The sequence below is a fragment of the Trachurus trachurus genome (genome assembly GCF_905171665.1).
Source record: "Trachurus trachurus genome assembly, chromosome: 6".
In the NCBI taxonomy this organism is placed as follows: domain Eukaryota; kingdom Metazoa; phylum Chordata; class Actinopteri; order Carangiformes; family Carangidae; genus Trachurus; species Trachurus trachurus.
This window is the reverse complement of record NC_139897.1, coordinates 1,914,582-1,931,621: the sequence shown is the minus strand read 5'-3', so window position 1 is coordinate 1,931,621 and position 17,040 is coordinate 1,914,582. Positions and strand designations below refer to the sequence as shown.

General features: G+C 40.7%; 1 protein-coding gene across 1 annotated transcript in view; it reads right to left on the bottom strand.

Moving 5' to 3' along the window:
• The window catches only part of carmil2 (capping protein regulator and myosin 1 linker 2), a gene marked incomplete at both ends in the record, with an annotated part of 63,695 nt that overhangs the window by 29,650 nt on the left and 17,005 nt on the right, over window positions 1-17,040 (bottom strand). Inside the window, 17 exons of the mRNA XM_083973462.1 lie at window positions 566-1,056; window positions 2,216-2,282; window positions 2,363-2,446; window positions 5,295-5,382; window positions 6,144-6,319; window positions 7,470-7,586; window positions 8,705-8,833; window positions 9,432-9,518; window positions 9,748-9,841; window positions 11,449-11,517; window positions 11,785-11,957; window positions 13,189-13,243; window positions 13,961-14,057; window positions 14,398-14,479; window positions 15,375-15,444; window positions 16,145-16,249; window positions 16,542-16,618. Of these exons, the coding sequence (XP_083829588.1) occupies window positions 566-1,056; window positions 2,216-2,282; window positions 2,363-2,446; window positions 5,295-5,382; window positions 6,144-6,319; window positions 7,470-7,586; window positions 8,705-8,833; window positions 9,432-9,518; window positions 9,748-9,841; window positions 11,449-11,517; window positions 11,785-11,957; window positions 13,189-13,243; window positions 13,961-14,057; window positions 14,398-14,479; window positions 15,375-15,444; window positions 16,145-16,249; window positions 16,542-16,618 (2,061 nt within the window). The remainder of the gene's footprint in view (window positions 1-565; window positions 1,057-2,215; window positions 2,283-2,362; window positions 2,447-5,294; window positions 5,383-6,143; window positions 6,320-7,469; window positions 7,587-8,704; window positions 8,834-9,431; window positions 9,519-9,747; window positions 9,842-11,448; window positions 11,518-11,784; window positions 11,958-13,188; window positions 13,244-13,960; window positions 14,058-14,397; window positions 14,480-15,374; window positions 15,445-16,144; window positions 16,250-16,541; window positions 16,619-17,040) is intronic.

The window sequence follows — 17,040 nt, the reverse complement described above, 5'->3', positions numbered from 1 at the left end:
ATAGATAGATAGATAGATAGATAGATTTGTTGCATCAACATAAGGATGCTTGTCATATAAGCAATATGCCCTCCATTCCTTTCATTCCTCCCCTGTCCTCCTGTATTTCCCTTTTTTCCCCCATCTTGTTGTTTTCATTTTCTGGTTTTCCATCCTTTTCTCCTCGGGGATCCCTCTGTAGTCATGCAATTAGCTTACCACTTCATCTACCCTTCCCTCTGTGCTTCGTCCATCTCTCCTTTCCTGCTATCTTTCATCTTACCGTCCCTGCATCCTGCTGTCTACCTGTCTATGGCTATATTTCACTGAACACATTTTATATGCGCATGCATATGTTGTGTGTGTGTGTGTGTGTGTGTGTGTGTGTATATAAATGCAAATGATGTGTAATTTAGTCACGGCTGTATACGTGTGTGCATGTGTTTGTGCTAATACAAATGCACTATAATTTCTGCATGCCCACTGACATACTTGTGTATGTGTATGTTTATGTGCATGTATATGTGTATGTGTATATGTGTGTATGGTCATCGGTAAATATCTATGGGTAAATGTGTGTTCCTACCTGAGGCCTGGAGGAGGGGGGCTGTGTATGTGTGCGTCGTGGCCGTGGTCGAGAGGCGGTGTAGTGCCTTAGAGTCTGTCCCTGGCTGGGTAGAGGCTCCATGGGAGAAGCGGGGGATCCAGAGCCGGGGAGGGCGCCTTGGCTGGGGCCGCGGCCGGGGAAGGGAGCCTCTGGTCTGGGTAAGCCTCTGTGGCCAGCAGCCTCTTCCTCTGACACCGGAGCAGAGACGGAGTAAAGGAGGGGGAGACTGGGAGGAGGAATGAACGATGCTCTTCTCGGTCTTGATAGCGCTGCTGCAGCATCCACCACTGCCACCTCCCCCTCCCTCCACCTCCTACCCCTCTGTCCCGGGGGGGAGGGGGACGGGGAAGTGGTAGGGGAAGGGGAGGGGCTTGAGGCCATGACTGACAGAGGGGTTGCTGATGGCAACCGGGGGAGGCCACATCTTCCCTCTCCTCCTCCTTCCTGCTCCCAGTCTACATCCAGGAGACCTGAGAGAGAGAGGCAGAATGAATGATGAGGAGAGAGGCACAAAGAGAGGTAATGAAAGAGCGGAGGATGGAGGGAGGGAAGGAGGGAGGGAGGGAGAGAAGGAGGGAGGGAAAGATGGGGAATCCAGCCCATGCAGCAAGCATGCTTTTTGCAGGAATGCACCATATGTATGTGTATCTAGGGCAGGCAGAAAAGGAAAAGCATGGGGGAGTGAACAGACAAGAAAAGTGTTACAACGGAGAGGAAGGGAAGGGGGGTGTGAGGAAAGTCAGACTTGGGGGAAGGAGAGACTGAGCAATAAAAAGGGGGGAACAAAGGATGGCAGAGCGGAGCAGAGGAGAGAGAAATAATCAGTTAAGCATAGCCATGCAGAGAGGAAACGGAGAGGAGAGAGGCAGAGCAGCAGATGAATGCTGCAGTTGCTGTGCATTACATGGAGGAACACAGTCATCAGCCTGTCACACACTCACTCATACACACATAACCCATGGTTACACTGATATTATTATGAGTAGTATTTCAGTTTCATGGTCCCCTCCATTTTATGAAAATAAAAAAATAAATAAGGCAATACATGTTATGACATTCATCTAGCAAACACAAATACACAGAAACACAGTGCTAATAATCATGCCGATGTCACAGCAGCCGAGAAATAAACATGTTCATAATGTAATTCAATGACATTAATGAATTAAATTACAATTATTTGTTGGGAACACACTGTTGTTAAACAGTTTATCATTTCTAAATGACTAATGTAATATATTTACACGTCTTATATTGTGGTAATTACACCACTATTATTCTATTATGTTGTGGGTTAAATGCATTTTGTACCCTTGTGTATATAATATCAACATATGTTTACAACATAGGCATATGTACATAGCCTGATGAAGAGACATATATTATTTGAGGAGCTGGTGGAGACCAAAGCAGAGGTAAAAGGTGACACACCAAACATGACTCTAAATTAATGTTGCACTGTGTTTGTTGTAAAGCTGCACAAGATGAACATATTTGTCATATTAACACGGATTTATATTCCCCATTCTTTTGAGTTTTGACCACAAACTTGAACTGAATGTACTTTGCAAATAGAGCAATCACACATGTCAGAGACACATTGAGGTGGTAATAGTAACAGTGTCTTACTCTTAATTGAAGGGGCCGGCCTCAGGCTCTTGCAGTGGAAACTGTTTCTCCAAAATGCTGGACTGTACTGGTGAGTAGAAGTAAGAAATACATAGATGAAAGCATGAATAACTGAATGCATAGGGAGAAAGATGGCATGTTCCTTACATCATCAGTTGGGAAGTCACCCTCAGCCACACGGAGCTCTGGGATGTTCAGAGCATTGCAGGGATTTTCTTTTATAACGCAGTCCTACACAAAACACAAAGACATCTCCAGTCAGTACAACATACTTGACCTATTTTCACACACAATATGTGCATTTCATATTTTCTAAGTATATAATAAATCAGTGACAATTTTGTTTAATTTGCATAATAATAACCATTTGTGTTTTGTATACTGTACAACAGACAACATTCAATGAGCTATGTGTACTGTCTTACACACTGACAAAAATTGGTGGATTAATTAAACAACAGGATTTTGATTGAGTTAGTAGAACATTTGCAAGCTTTGCACTAAGCTAGGCTAAACACATCCTGAACTCATCTCTGGGGTGGACACCCACAGACAAAACTAATATTCATTTATAAATGAATCTGATTGTGTGTAAGAAAACACACTACCATCTGGCTTACATTTAGGCAGCATATTTTTTGAATAACTAAAGCAGTACATTTTATAAGGGCTGCAAAGTTCTCAAGAGGTGCTTGGGGTGGATGGTGGTGGTGGGTGTTACCAGAGAGTGGGCTTCACATCCACATTCCTGTCCGTGGTTTAGGCAACAAAAGCACTTCATTGAACTGTGAACTTTCTTCTATATTTGTCCGAGATCAGCTAAAGAGAACCATAAAAACTATGCAGGACTACGTTAGCTGTGCTGCAAAAATCAGATTTTTGTGTGTGGAAAACAAACAAGTCTGAACCGATATGTTCATAAATTGCCAAACCCACTTAAAAACATTATGTTGAAGGGCCACAACAATCTCTACATGGATGTTAGAGCTCTTTGGTTACATAGAAGAAGAGAAGAGACCCAGATATCCTTCACCTTCTCATACCTGGGTCTGAAACCTGATGGAACCAGTTCCCAGCTGTTAACTGGTCACTGTGTGGCAACTAGAGACCCTTTTGTCTCTCTCTGCTTCAGCCTGGATACTGGGTCACCAACACAGTAACTGTGACTAAAGCAGTCAGTAAGCCAGCTAATGATGTTTACAAGCCACAGGGAAACATCAGGCAGAGTTAGCATCAAGCTAACAAGCATCACAAAGCAGCTCACTGGAAAACACCTCTATCTTACCATTGACAGAGTAACAATGACTGGAATAAGCATAGCCTAGCATAGCCTAGCATAGCATAGCATAGCATAGCATAGCATAGCACAGTTGTTCTTATAAGGAGTAGTGCAGTGCACCATATAATTAAACTAGTTACACAAGCAGGGACAGTATATTCTTTTTTTTTTTACATTATCATTGCTCCACCACTGGATGTGAATCTCCTTTGAGCAGCCTCACAACATTTTTCTTTCATCCAGACTGCTGTGAAGCCATGAAACCAAGGCAGCCACCACCACTTGACCTTTGTGTTATGCATGTTCAAAAGCCAAAGGCATATGCTGCTCAGTGTTCACACAGCAACAACATCGTCACAGATAAACCTCCTGTCTGAGCCTGAGGAAGCTTATCACCCTGACCAAAAGAAATGATTACCACAACTGATGTTTTAAACAGTAGAGTATTGTATTCTTTGTTTTATGGATAACCTGAACGTTTTGCATTAAAATTAGTAACATTCTTGGCCAGTGTGTGATTTTTTTGTTTTTTATTGTGTCATACTGTCAGTGATGTCTGTCAACTATTCTCTGAGGAGTTATGATTAACTATATCTTCCCTGGGTTAGCTTTGCTATAGTTCATCTTCTTCCATAAACACACACACACACACACACACACACACACACACACACACACACACACACACACACACACACACACACACACACACACACACACACACACACACACACACACACACACACACACACACACACACACGATGCGGTGCAAAATTGAGCCATGCGGTATTTTCTTGGCGTACATAAATTCACACCGACCCTAGCTGTGATGGGAGATATGGGCTGGGAACCCAGTGAGGTACGGTGGAGTGTACATATGGTGCATTTATAGGATACTAGGATTAAATCGTAACAGGATTGCAAGAAAAATCTTTGAGTGGGACACTCTGACCAATGGGGCATGGGATAGGGAAATATATGACATCTTGCTGAGAGCTGGATATGAAGACCATTATTATAACAAAGAGAAAGTGGAGATTAACTTATCAAAAGAAATTATTTTTCAACAAAGTAAAGATAGATGGGCATTAGATACTTGGGGTAAACCAAAACTGTGTACTTACTGTGAAATAAAACAGGTATTTGGCCCAGAAAACTATGTTTTGTATAATTTTTCTAAAAAGAAAAGATCCCTGTGCTCAATTGAGAGCTGGTATTCTTGGTCTTCATATCGAGGCAGGCAGATATGTTGGCACAGCAGAAGACCATAGAATTTGTAACTTATGTGACATCCAAGAGGTGGAGAATGGAATTCATTTTGTGTTCTACTGTCCTTTCTATGACTCTATAAGACAAAAATTGTTTAGTAAAGTAGATTCAAATAACAAATTTGTGTGGTTAGACGATGCTGAGAAGCTAAAACATCTTTTTCAGTTGAATATATTTGCATTTTCTTTATTTCTTGAAAAGGCTTGGTGCAATGAGACGAAGAGCGATATATAGTTGAGTACTGAAAGTGATCTGAAATTGTTTATTTATGTAACACCAACAGGAAGGACTGTCTAGTCTTTTTGTTGTATTTGTCATTAAATGTGTCTTGTGATTTCATATGGGGTGGGCCACAGTGGTGGCATGACACGAGAATAAAAAAAATTCACTCACTCACTCACTCACTCACTCACTCACTCACTCACTCACTCACTCACTCACTCACTCACTCACTCACTCACTCACTCACTCACTCACTCACTCACTCACTCACTCACTCACTCACTCACTCACTCACTCACTCACTCACCAGTTTGTCCTGTGCCATTGTCAGATCCTGAAGAACTTGTTCTATGATGCTTTCAGCCAAAGAGACACTCAGTGTTTGTCTTAGTTCACTGGATGGATAAAAAGTGGAAATCATAAAAGACACAAGTGATCATAAATCAGTTATTAACAGTAATAAAATCATATTCATTATCAATATCCAAATAGTTTGATTCTCCAGTATTTTAGAAACATGTCTATGTGTCTGTCACATCCATGACGTATTAAGCTTTATGTAACTATAGTGAATCAGCTCAGACCGGCTCTAAGTTACTGCATCTTTATGTCTCTATGCTGACAGGAGTGTTATTCAATTTTTCAAGCCCCTTGATCAAAAATCAATGTATTGGACATAACATTTTGACAAGATAATGGCACTATATGAAAAGCTAGCGAATTGCCAAAATCACCAAAATATGAATACACACTGTAATTTCATAAATAAATGAATAAATAGGCCTACAGAAATAAATAATTGCCTAAATTATAAATAAATGCCTAAATACACAGAAAAATCATTTTGGTCATGAAAAATGTTCTTTCTGTTTTTACATACAGTATTTATTTATTTATTTATTTATGCATTAATTCATTTATTTCCACATTTTTGCGGTACAGAAAAATGATGTTGCTGGAAAGGGAATCGACCTACGTGAAGTGCTGATGACTATTTCATAATTCTTGCCTCTACCACAGAAATATTTTCACAAAAGCAGTTTCTTTCTTCTTCACAGTGATCTGTTACTTCACACAGTCTCTAAGGTGACTGTACAGAATAAACGAGGTTCATTAAAAAGGCAGAAATGACGCTGTCTTATGTAAGTGTCATTACCGCAGTCTGTCGTTGATGATCTGCCCCGTGTTCTCCACCAGACTGCTTCTCAGGAACGTGTGTGTCTGTCTGCTTCTTTTGGACACACACTCTGACACACACTCGCACACACTTGATCGCTGGACCAGCCGCGGACACACTGCCTCTGCGCTCCTCATCAGGCCTTGAGCCATCTCCTGTAACACACAGGGTGACACAAAACCCAACGTCTGAGTCAAGACTGAGACCCAGAGGACAGAGTCCACTGCTAAGACCCCTGAACTGGGCTCTACCCAGCTTCCATTAACTTATACCCAGCCTGTTTTTTGGAGATTGAGTCAGGACTGTTGTTAAGAGATACATGTAGTGTAAGATGCAGGATTGTTATTATTAAAGGGATAGTTCACCCAAAATTCAAATTTCACTCATTATCTACTCACCCTGATGTCGACTAAGAGCTGTGAGTCCTCCGTGCCTTCTCTGAGTTACGGGGGGGTCCGTGCAGCAGTATTTGTCCATATAATGGTTGTGAATGGATACCAACTTTCTTCATCCAAAAAGACACACCAAAAAACATCCAAATACCTCCATACTGCTCGTCTGTAATGTCCCTCTTGTATTGAAGCCCCAACATGAGAAATTGTTCCGCCGGTCAGTGCAATCACGCGAGATTTGCACTGACACAGGAAGAGCAGTGAACTGAGACACTGGGAGCTTCCGCTACAAACAAGCTTAAAATATAGACTTATTTCATTTTTTTCGGAACAATTTCTCATGTCAGGGCTTCAATACAAGAGGGACATTACAGACGAGCACTATGGAGGTATTTGGATGTTTTTTGGTGTGTCTTTTTGGACGAAGAAAGTTGGTATCCATTCACAACCATTATATGGACAAATACTGCTGTGCGGACCCCCCCGTAACTCAGAGAAGGAACGGAGGACTCTGAAAATTCTCACAGCTCTTAGTTGACATGAGGGTGAGTAGATAATGAGTGAAATTTGAATTTTGGGTGAACTATCCCTTTAATGTGTAGCTAGATGTGAATTTCTCCTAATGGCGAAGTAAAGATGCACTGATTATTGCATAATTAAAAAAGCTTTAGTACATCATGATTCATACATTGATTCATAACTAGTGATGAACAATGTCCACTAGCTGATTAGTGGGCTTGGAAAACAGAAAACAGAAAACACAGGAACTCCAGCCAGAGTCTTAAATGTGCCTCGTCATTCAACAAACTGCAATTCCTAAAAAAAAAAGCTGAACTGGCACGTAAACATTTATCAGTATGCTCCTCTGTGATGAGGACAGTGGCTGAGTTCAGCGTTTCAATGTGTAGCCTACCTGAATACTCCGAGTGAACTCGTTGGTGAGTGCCGTAGCAGCGTCTGTGAGGATGCAGTTCACTGAGACTCCATCAGAGGCGCACTTCCTGCCCGCCTCATACAGAGAGGGAAGGAGCTGCACACGCAACAAAACAAGAGAGGCTTCAGTTACAGTTACACTCCTCGACACTTCATTTCCTACAATATAAGACAGTTAGTCAAAATGTGTAATCTGCAATTACGCTGTTAATACATGTGACCTTTCAAATGATCACACAACAGCTCATTCCAGCTTTATCTGACCTCGGCCTGCAGCTTGGACCAGGTCTGGGCTCGGGCAGAGACTCTAACCTCTAATTAGCATTAGTGGCTGCAATATATAGAAATGTGTTGTAATATTCTCCTCTCTTGAGTTTGTAAAAGCTCTCAGTAACACTTAATGATAACTAATAAAAACATTACGGTAATTAAATACTGATATTAATAAGTAAACAGGCTGTTGCCTTCCTGGCCTTTGTGGTTTAAAGCAGAAATAGGAAGTTTAGGTTTAGGTTTAGGTTTATTTATTTAGCACACATTCATATTCAATGGTGCAAGGAGGGAACCAAGCCGATTGGCTTGTACACAAGTTCCACCCCTGTCACAAATTACAACAAAACAAATTTCTATGGCTAACAAATAAACATAGAGAGAAAAAAAAGGAGATAAAGTGCATACATAATCAACGTTATATGAGCAAAATGAGAAAAAATGAGAAAAAATGAAGAGATAAAGAACAAAGTGATCAGTAACAAGTAGAGACAATAGAAATAAGGTACAAAAAATTCATAGATTGAAATAATAAAAAGACAGAGTAAGGATGTGGGATATGGAGAGAGCGGGACATTCAGAAGTTTCTAATCATATTGTTGTATTTTCTTATTAGGAAACAACAATATGATTAACTCAGTGGGAGTGAAGAGATGAAATTCTGCCCCCTATGGATGTGGAGCAAGTAACACAATCTTACACATCACACCTTGAAAGGAGCCTCTCTGACAGCATTAGCTTGAGCAGGATTTATGGGTTTGGCATTAGGTTTTACATGGTTATTAAATAAAGTGACCACTGATTTTATATATTACACATCAATACCAAATTGACTTTCATGTACTTTTCTAATAGCTGACTGCAACTCAGTCCCTCAGTTCAACAGAGTGTGGGTTGGGGGTGTAGTTATTTATATCATGGTGAAGCCGGTGGAGCAGTCTGTACCTTGAAGGACTCTCTGGCATTGTCCAACACGTCCTGTGCTGTCAGGATGTCGGTTTGGACGTCCGGGTTGCTGCAGTGGCTTAAACGCTGAAGGCTGTTCTCCAGCTGCCGACACATTCCTTGGACCAGCTGACAAACAAGAGACATACAGAGCCTGAAGGTACAGAAGCTGGTGCCGCTGGTCTACAACTAGAGAGAAGAACTCATCTTTGAAGACGAGATTCAATTGAATGTATCACATATTTATCATTGCATGAGTAACGTGAAATTAATGTTTCACTCTTTGCTATGCTCATGCTATGTTTGTGTGCAGGGTTCCCAGATTAGAATATTAATATTCCATCTTCAATCCATATTCAATATGTCCATCTGTCCCATTCTTGTGGACATGTGGATGCCTGAGAAGCTGATTTGTCATTTGCCATCCTGCAATTTGGTTTTATTCCTTTTCCGATAGACCCTATACAGTCACCAGAAGTCATCATACATATTCAACAACTTGCATTCCCTGCGGTGTACCACAAGGTCATTTACCAGGCCCAATTTTATTTTCCATCTACATGCTACATCTATGTATTTCTACATATTGCTCCCTCTAAATGTACTTATTTATACTGATACAAATTTGTTGTCCCCCTTCTTAACTGATTATGACTTTCACTGTTTCTGATTATTAGCCTATTTGTGTTGTTGTTGCTGTTATTGTTATCATTATGGTATTTCTTACCTTTTCAGATTGATGAGTCCTAAACACTTGCTGAAGTTCCACTCTGTCAGACTGTCTCTGGTTGTTTCTGTCTAAGCACTGTTGAATCTGTTCACAGAAAGAAGAAAAAGCTCATTTCAAAAACAGAACACAGTGACACATTGACAATAAAAACAGAGACACTGACTGTAGAGTCCAGTGTGAGATTACAAAAGCATCTTCATAACCCTGCTATATTTAAAGTGGACATTTATTGCATGTGAAAGACATGAGAGATGACAAATACACTGAGTATATATTGAGGGTTTTAAATCTTCTCCAGGTTGTGAACACAGACCTTGTGCAGAGCTTCTTTTGTCTTGTCTGGGTTGCTGCGGTAACTCTGTGTGATGTCAGCCATGGGCAGAGACATCTGCTGTAGAGTGAAGTTCCTGCACAGAAAAGAAGCTCACCATCAAAATCCACATCGACCCACGCAGCAAAGTTCACTTTCCTACAGACTTTTAGTCACAACAGCAAACTCTGAGGACGGCAATAAAAGTCCACTGGTCTGTTGGGTGGACCGGGTTGGTTGTCTTAAAATATCACAGACACATGGTCCAACACGATGAACCCCATCGAGCAGTGGTTCACTGACTTTAATCTGAGTCCAAACATGCATAACTATGCAAGTAAATGTAAACTCTACTACTGTCCATCTCTGTTCATATCTCCTCAGGATAAAGTCTCATACTCCGGGTAGTGATTGTGTAATAAACTGTCATGTTAGCATGCTGACAGTCTACAGTACAGCTGCAGCCCATGGATGTACTTATAGATCCATGCTGCAGCCTCACAGAGCGGCTGGCTCAGTCATGATCAACTTCAGATTGTTCTTCACATTAAAGCAGAAGTAAGCGATCCGGTGGTTTTGGCTAACTTCCTGTCAGCAGATGGAGTTTACAGTCCCCGCCCTCGTCCCTACGTCACCACATTCATGCGCATCCCTTGGCTGCACACACAGAGAGGACCGCCCCTTTATGCCGTTCTCTCTCCTCATTGGATAAAGGTTGTAGGATACAAGGAAAGTTTTCTCTTCGGCTTACAGCAGAGCAGAGTGACTGAGAGACCCGTGTTTCAGACCAAACACTCTATATAAGTGATTGCTGTCGGAAGATAGAACTATTTAAGACTTATATTAACATAAATATTCCGCTTACTTCTGCTTTAAGACGTTCACTATGGCCAACCAGAGTCCTCACCCCAGAGGGTATGAATGAGGATTTTTCAATTAGTGAATTTCTATAGTGGGTTTTCTGTGCATTATCTAATGCGTGTATAATGTATTTTTCACAATAATTAGTGTGACACTACTTTTTAATTTGTTTTTTCCTTTTTCAATATTTTATGCTTTGCTGTTTCTCTGCTGATCCCTTTTAATACATGAATGTGTTTATATATATTTGATGGGTTTTGTGTGTGTGGTGTTGTGGGCCACCTCATGTGATCACCTCACTGCTCTCTGGTCCATGACCAAATAAGGTGCTTGTCATACCAGTGCTGGTGTATGTGTCACAGGTGCTTCCAACTCACTAACCAGCACCAACTCCCCATTGGTTGAGACATATATGTGGATGCAGAGGATTGGTCAAATACATGAAAACATGTTCTCAGCTGTGTCTATTTACAGTAAATGATGTGTATAATGTGTTTCTCTATGGCCCTGATGAAGGCCACAAGCCGAAACGCGTCCACTACCCCGAGAGTCCTGGCAGACAACTTTTTATGTTGAATGCACAAATTAAATCTATTAGGACCTGAGGACTTCTCTTCACTGAGTGCTTAATGGTGACTATAATTAGCACTGCAGTTTTTAAAAGGTGCATATTGGCAAAAATGTTATTATCAAATTCAGTCAGTTAGCTCTGATAACTGTGTGTGTGTGTGTGTGTGTGTGTGTGTGTGTGTGTGTGTGTGTGTGTGTGTGTGTGTGTGTGTGTATGTGTGTGTGTGTGTGTGTGTGTGTGTGTGTGTGTGTGTGTGTGTGTGTGTCTATGACCTTTCCAAGGCATCAGCCACGTCCTGGAACCCTCTGGCAGTCACATTGTTTCTGTCCCATGTTAGAGTCCTTGAGAGAGGGAGAAAGGTCAAGTCTAGTGAAGCTATACCTGGTACAAGATGACACACACACACACACACACTGGGTGCACACAGTTGGCGATGATGTAGTATCGACCAGGCAATACCAAACCACATTCTACTGCAGCCAATCAAAAGTCAAATGCTAGTTCCAGATAATAAAATGGTGACATCTAGTGGTGAACAGTTGAGCATGACGCCTCAAAGTGACAGATGTGACCCCTGTGTGTGTGTGTGTGTGTGTGTGTGTGTGTACCTCAGTCTGGTGTTGTTTATCAGTGCTTTAGCCAGCATTTTGGCTCCAGTGTCCCCAATGTTGTTTCCACTGATGTCCAGCTCAGTCAGAGCAGCATGGCTGCCCAGAGCGCTCAGCAGGATGTACATCCCAGTCTTCAGCTTCGAGTCACACACTGATAAAGACTGCAATGGCTATAAACACACAAACACACACAGACTTACACACATAAGACAGTGCAGTTTTCTCTTCTGGGAATTGTTATTGACTCAAATCTAATGTTCAAAAAGCACATAAAAAAAGTAAGTCAAAGAGTTAGGTTCAGTTTAGCAAACTTTAAAGGGACAACGAGGAGTTTCTCCAGAATTTCACGGTGTGCGCGGAGGCTCATGAATGTAGTGTGAAAACGCTTCGCTTTTCCAAAACTCCTCGTTGTCCCTTTAAATATATAAGAAACACAATGACTTTTAATGCTGCCAAATTATATGTGAATGCCATGATCATGTTGCATCTAACATACTGCCTCACAAGCTGGGGACAAAGCAATGGCTCAACATTGAAGCCATTGGAAATCCTGTACAAGCACCAGAAAGCGAGCAGCTCACATCACTGTACCATCCTACACAAACACAAGCTTCTGAGTTGGGAAGATGTCATAAAATATAGGAACATCTGTCTGGTCTTTAAATTCCTGCATGGTTTAGCCCCCCCTCCACTGAACTCACTCATAAACCAACACAATAACACTGGTCAGATCACTAGAAGAATACATAATTGGAACTCACTTCCCACCCATATCAAAGATACACATACACATACTCCACTTTCACAGCCAAGTTAAAAACATGGCTTGCTGACAATTCTACCTGCACACACTAACATATGGCTGTGTTATTTGCGTCATGATCATGGATGCTGCCTGTCTACAGTACGTGATGTCTGTCTGTACTCCTGAATATGATTGTATTATGTTTTATGTGCTGCTTCTGTATGTTTTGATTATGTGTTGTCTCTGCATGATTGTACTGATGTTTCACTGTTCTCTCCTATCATATCTTATCTTGTCTCCTAGCTGTCCTAAAGCTCTCTTTTTAATCAATGTGCTGTAATATGTTGTTTTTTGTTTTGCTTTTTAGGGTGCCTATTGTCATCTGGGACTGCAGCAGGATATTAGCCATGTTTTTACTGTTATTGATAAAGTTGATTAATTGGGATTGTCTTCGACATAATAAACTAATAAACTGTCCAGCACTGGGAAAAGCACTGACTCTGAGTAGATGGATGTCAATGTAGCCTGTAAATGTTGTTCAGAAAGGTGACACTGCAAACCACTGCACCCGTGTGCTGCCATGCACTGTATACTTTACTGAAATGAGGATGCTAATCTGCCTGAGAGGAACTGAAATGAAATAAATTGCTACTCACACACTCTTCATCCTGAATCAGATGAGCTATACGTTGAAGAACATCGGTGAGAGCTCTGGTAGACAGAGAGAGGACGGATCAATCAAAGAGATCAAGAAATATGACACAGATGGGATGAAATTATGGATAAAAGGAAAAAAAGGACAGAAAAAAGAGAGATACATTTCAGCAAAAAAACAAGAATAGATCAGGGTTCTAAACACTCAGGTAAATCTACAAAGTTTGACTGAGAAACGTTCCAGTTGGGCTCCTGACTGTGTCCTGATGTGACTGCACCTTGAGCAGTTTTCATGTAATAAATCACACAAGTGGGACTTCAGACTGAAGTACTTTGTCTGAAGGACACTGAGACCACCTCAGAGCCGCCAGCTGGACAGTCAGAGGACGCTCCTTTAAATCAAACCACTTTGATTTTTCAAAGTTAAATCGTAAAAAATGAAACATTGAAAGGTCTCGATGCTCCTGGTTCCATGCAGAGCTCCGTCTGGTGTCAGACTCTCATCATTTTTATTCCTCTGCACCATGACGGGCTGCAACTTCTTGTGTAGCTCAATAATTCTCTAACGCATAATATTTCCTTCAAATTCAAACTTTCACCTGAACTCAAGGATATTTATTGTGATCGAAGGTCAAAGGTCATTGTGACCCTACAAAACACCTTTTTAGTCACTGCCCACAAGTTCACAGAGCAACAATGATGGACTACTTCCTCCAGCTGAGTGTGGGTAGATACATGAAATGCAGTCAGGAGAAGACAGTGTGATTGACAGACCTGGACTTCATGGCAAAGTTCCTCCCCAGTGCGAGGCGTCGTAGAGAGTGACATCGACTGACTGACAACACCAGAGTCACCATGTCATTCTCAAAACCTGCAGCCCAGCGGGGGCAGGAAGGACAGAGAGGAGGTCAGAGGTTAACAGTCATTTAATAAATATTACACAGATCCATTTCACTTCCTCAGGTAAACTGTCTGTGACCGTATCTGAGCAGCATAAAAGTTTATTGAGGTAAATTAAAGAGGCTACATTTCATTAAACCACTTTCTTGCCTGGTTGAGTTTGTTTCATCACCAAAGGAAACAGTCTCATTATACCACATCACACTACGTTCACTTTCATATGGATGAAACAATGAGATGTAACATTAACATGTGACATAACCTGCTTTATATAGTTTTATCGAGAGCAGGTTGAGGTTTGAATCCCATACCGTTGTCAGAGATATCCAGACTCTTGACAGCTGTAGTTTCAGAGATGTGCTCCTGTATCACCTGGGCCCCAGCTGAACGGAGCTACACACACACGCACAAAAAGCAGACTTCACTTTTAGATATTCTATTAGATTCATTGCACACCGTCTGAAATATTTCATGTCTTTATTTCTTTAAATTGTAATGATTACGGCCTTATTTAACAAAAAACCCAAATTCAGTAAATAAAAACATTTCAATGTAGTGGGAAAAGTTCACTATTGTAACCTAATAGTGCCACACTCTCACTCTCAACTCAATTAGCTAATTATTTTTTAGTCTTAGCCTATTTATTGTATAATTTTAGTTATTTGTATTATGTCCTTGTACTTATGCTTAATCTTAGTTCATTTTATTTATTTGGTTTTATCCAGTCCCTGGTGTTTCCTCACAGCAAATTGTTGAGAGTAAGATAAAGCTTCAGTTGCCTTCTTTCAAGCTCTACAAAAGAATGTGTGTGTGTGTGTGTGTGTGTGTGTGTGTGTGTGTGTGTGTGTGTGTGTGTGTGTGTGTGTGTGTGTGTGTGTGTGTGTGTGTGTGTGTGTGTGTGTGTGTGTAGTTGTGTGACTTTGGGTTTTATTTTTGCTTTGTTTTGTCTGCTTTTATGGTGTAAAGCACTTTGTGCTACATTTAATTTTGCTCTATAAATAAAGTCTGATTGATTGATTGATTGGTTGATTGATTGATTGATTGATTGATTGATTGATTGATTGATTGATTGATTGATTGATTGATTGATTGATTGATTGATTGATTGATTGATTGATTGATTGATTGATTGATTGATTGATTGATTGATTAAATGGTGTCTGGCTCAGTATCATGAGGAAGACTGTTGACCTCCATCATATTCTCATTTATTGAGGTACACCTGTATATGAATAGCAGCAGCCAGTGTGTGTGTGTGTGTGTGTGTGTGTGTGTGTGTGTACTTTACCTCACAGCTACTCAGGTCCAGCTCCAGCCCAAAGAGGCGAGTGTTGGTTGCCAGACCCTGTAGCAACAACCTGTGACACATGTGATGAGAGACTCATGAACCACACAGCTGATGGTGGTTTTTCTTGCATGTTTGAAGTGTGTTCTGTTCTGTGAGGAGAGTTTGCAGAGGTGTGATCGCACTATATTAAAAAAAATGTGTTGTTTAAAGGGAAGTGTGCTTTGTCAGCCAGTCACCAAACTGATGTGTGACTGTGGTTGCTGTTTATACAAACCACAGAGCAGACTAACATTAGCAGCTGCACTGTTTTTATGCTGTCTGGTGGCATTGTTTATTATTAATAGCTGCCCTGGTAGTTAAGTTGGCAAACATGTATCGCTATAAGTGCTATGCTAAACTCAATTGTATTATCTCAAGCCTCTTCACAGAGAAAGGTGAAGTGACAGAGAAGCCAACAATTCTCACAGGAAGCAGCACTTGGTGACAGGGCCTAAACAGGAAGAAACCTCCAGCAGATCTATGAATACTCCCAAGATAATACTTGATTTGATCAAGATAATCATTAATACGTTTGATGTATAATTGGTACATGTGTAGATTTTTTTATTAGATGCTCTTGGAAATGTGCTTATTATGAATGAATGGAATGATACCTGGTGTGTCTTAAACACCAAAACTATAGGAGAAAACACAAACTCTACTTGCTTTCATTTTAAAATAAATGAATCACTGAATAAAAAATGATTTGCATGTACTGGAGATAAACACACCTGAGAGCTTGCGGAGGCAGTTTGGTTGCAGACAGACCAACATACTTCAGCTCATAGCTCTGACCGAAAAACTCTAGAATGCTTCTGGTCACCTTCTGCACCTTCCTACACACACACACACACACACACACACAAAAGGGGAGTCAATAATGAATCATGTCAGATACAGAACAACTGGATCATGTCTTTAACCGAATCAGACAGATTAAGGTTCATTGTTTTGTAATAACTGGATAAATGGACACATAAAAATGGAGGCATTCAGGAAATGTAACTGAGAAGCGAGTGTATATATGGCACAGGTACATGTGGTCCAACACTCAGGGTGACCTAAGTGTTGTGGTGATGTATGTTCACACATTTACATGCAGAGCAGCAGCGGAGCGGTGAGGCTGACCTGTGGCTGAATGGGTTCCTGGCCAGGTTCAAGTAAATCATCTTATAACAACATCCAGCTGACAGGGACACAAATAACTGCAAGACAAAGCATGACAACAGGCAGTGTTAACACACATAGACAGAGCAGCACAGGCATACCAAACACCTGAGGCTGGACTCCTTTCCCGTTTTACAGGAGTGTTTTTCATTTTGTTTTTTTTAACAGTTGTTAAAACACACGGTAACACTTTACAATAAGGGTCCCTTAATTAACGTTAGTTAGTACATTATTAAGCATTAATATATAAACTAATGTGTTAATTAATGCTGGGTAATACAAACATAATGATAACTAATTACATTATTCAACTTTTATTATTACTTACTTTTTTTTTTACTAACTTTGAGTAGTAAACATTAATTAACTGCTTACTAATAGGCTTCATTAATTAATGTGTTTTCAAATCCTAAGTAATAGATAATAATGATTGTTAATATATCTGTAAACAGTTAATTAA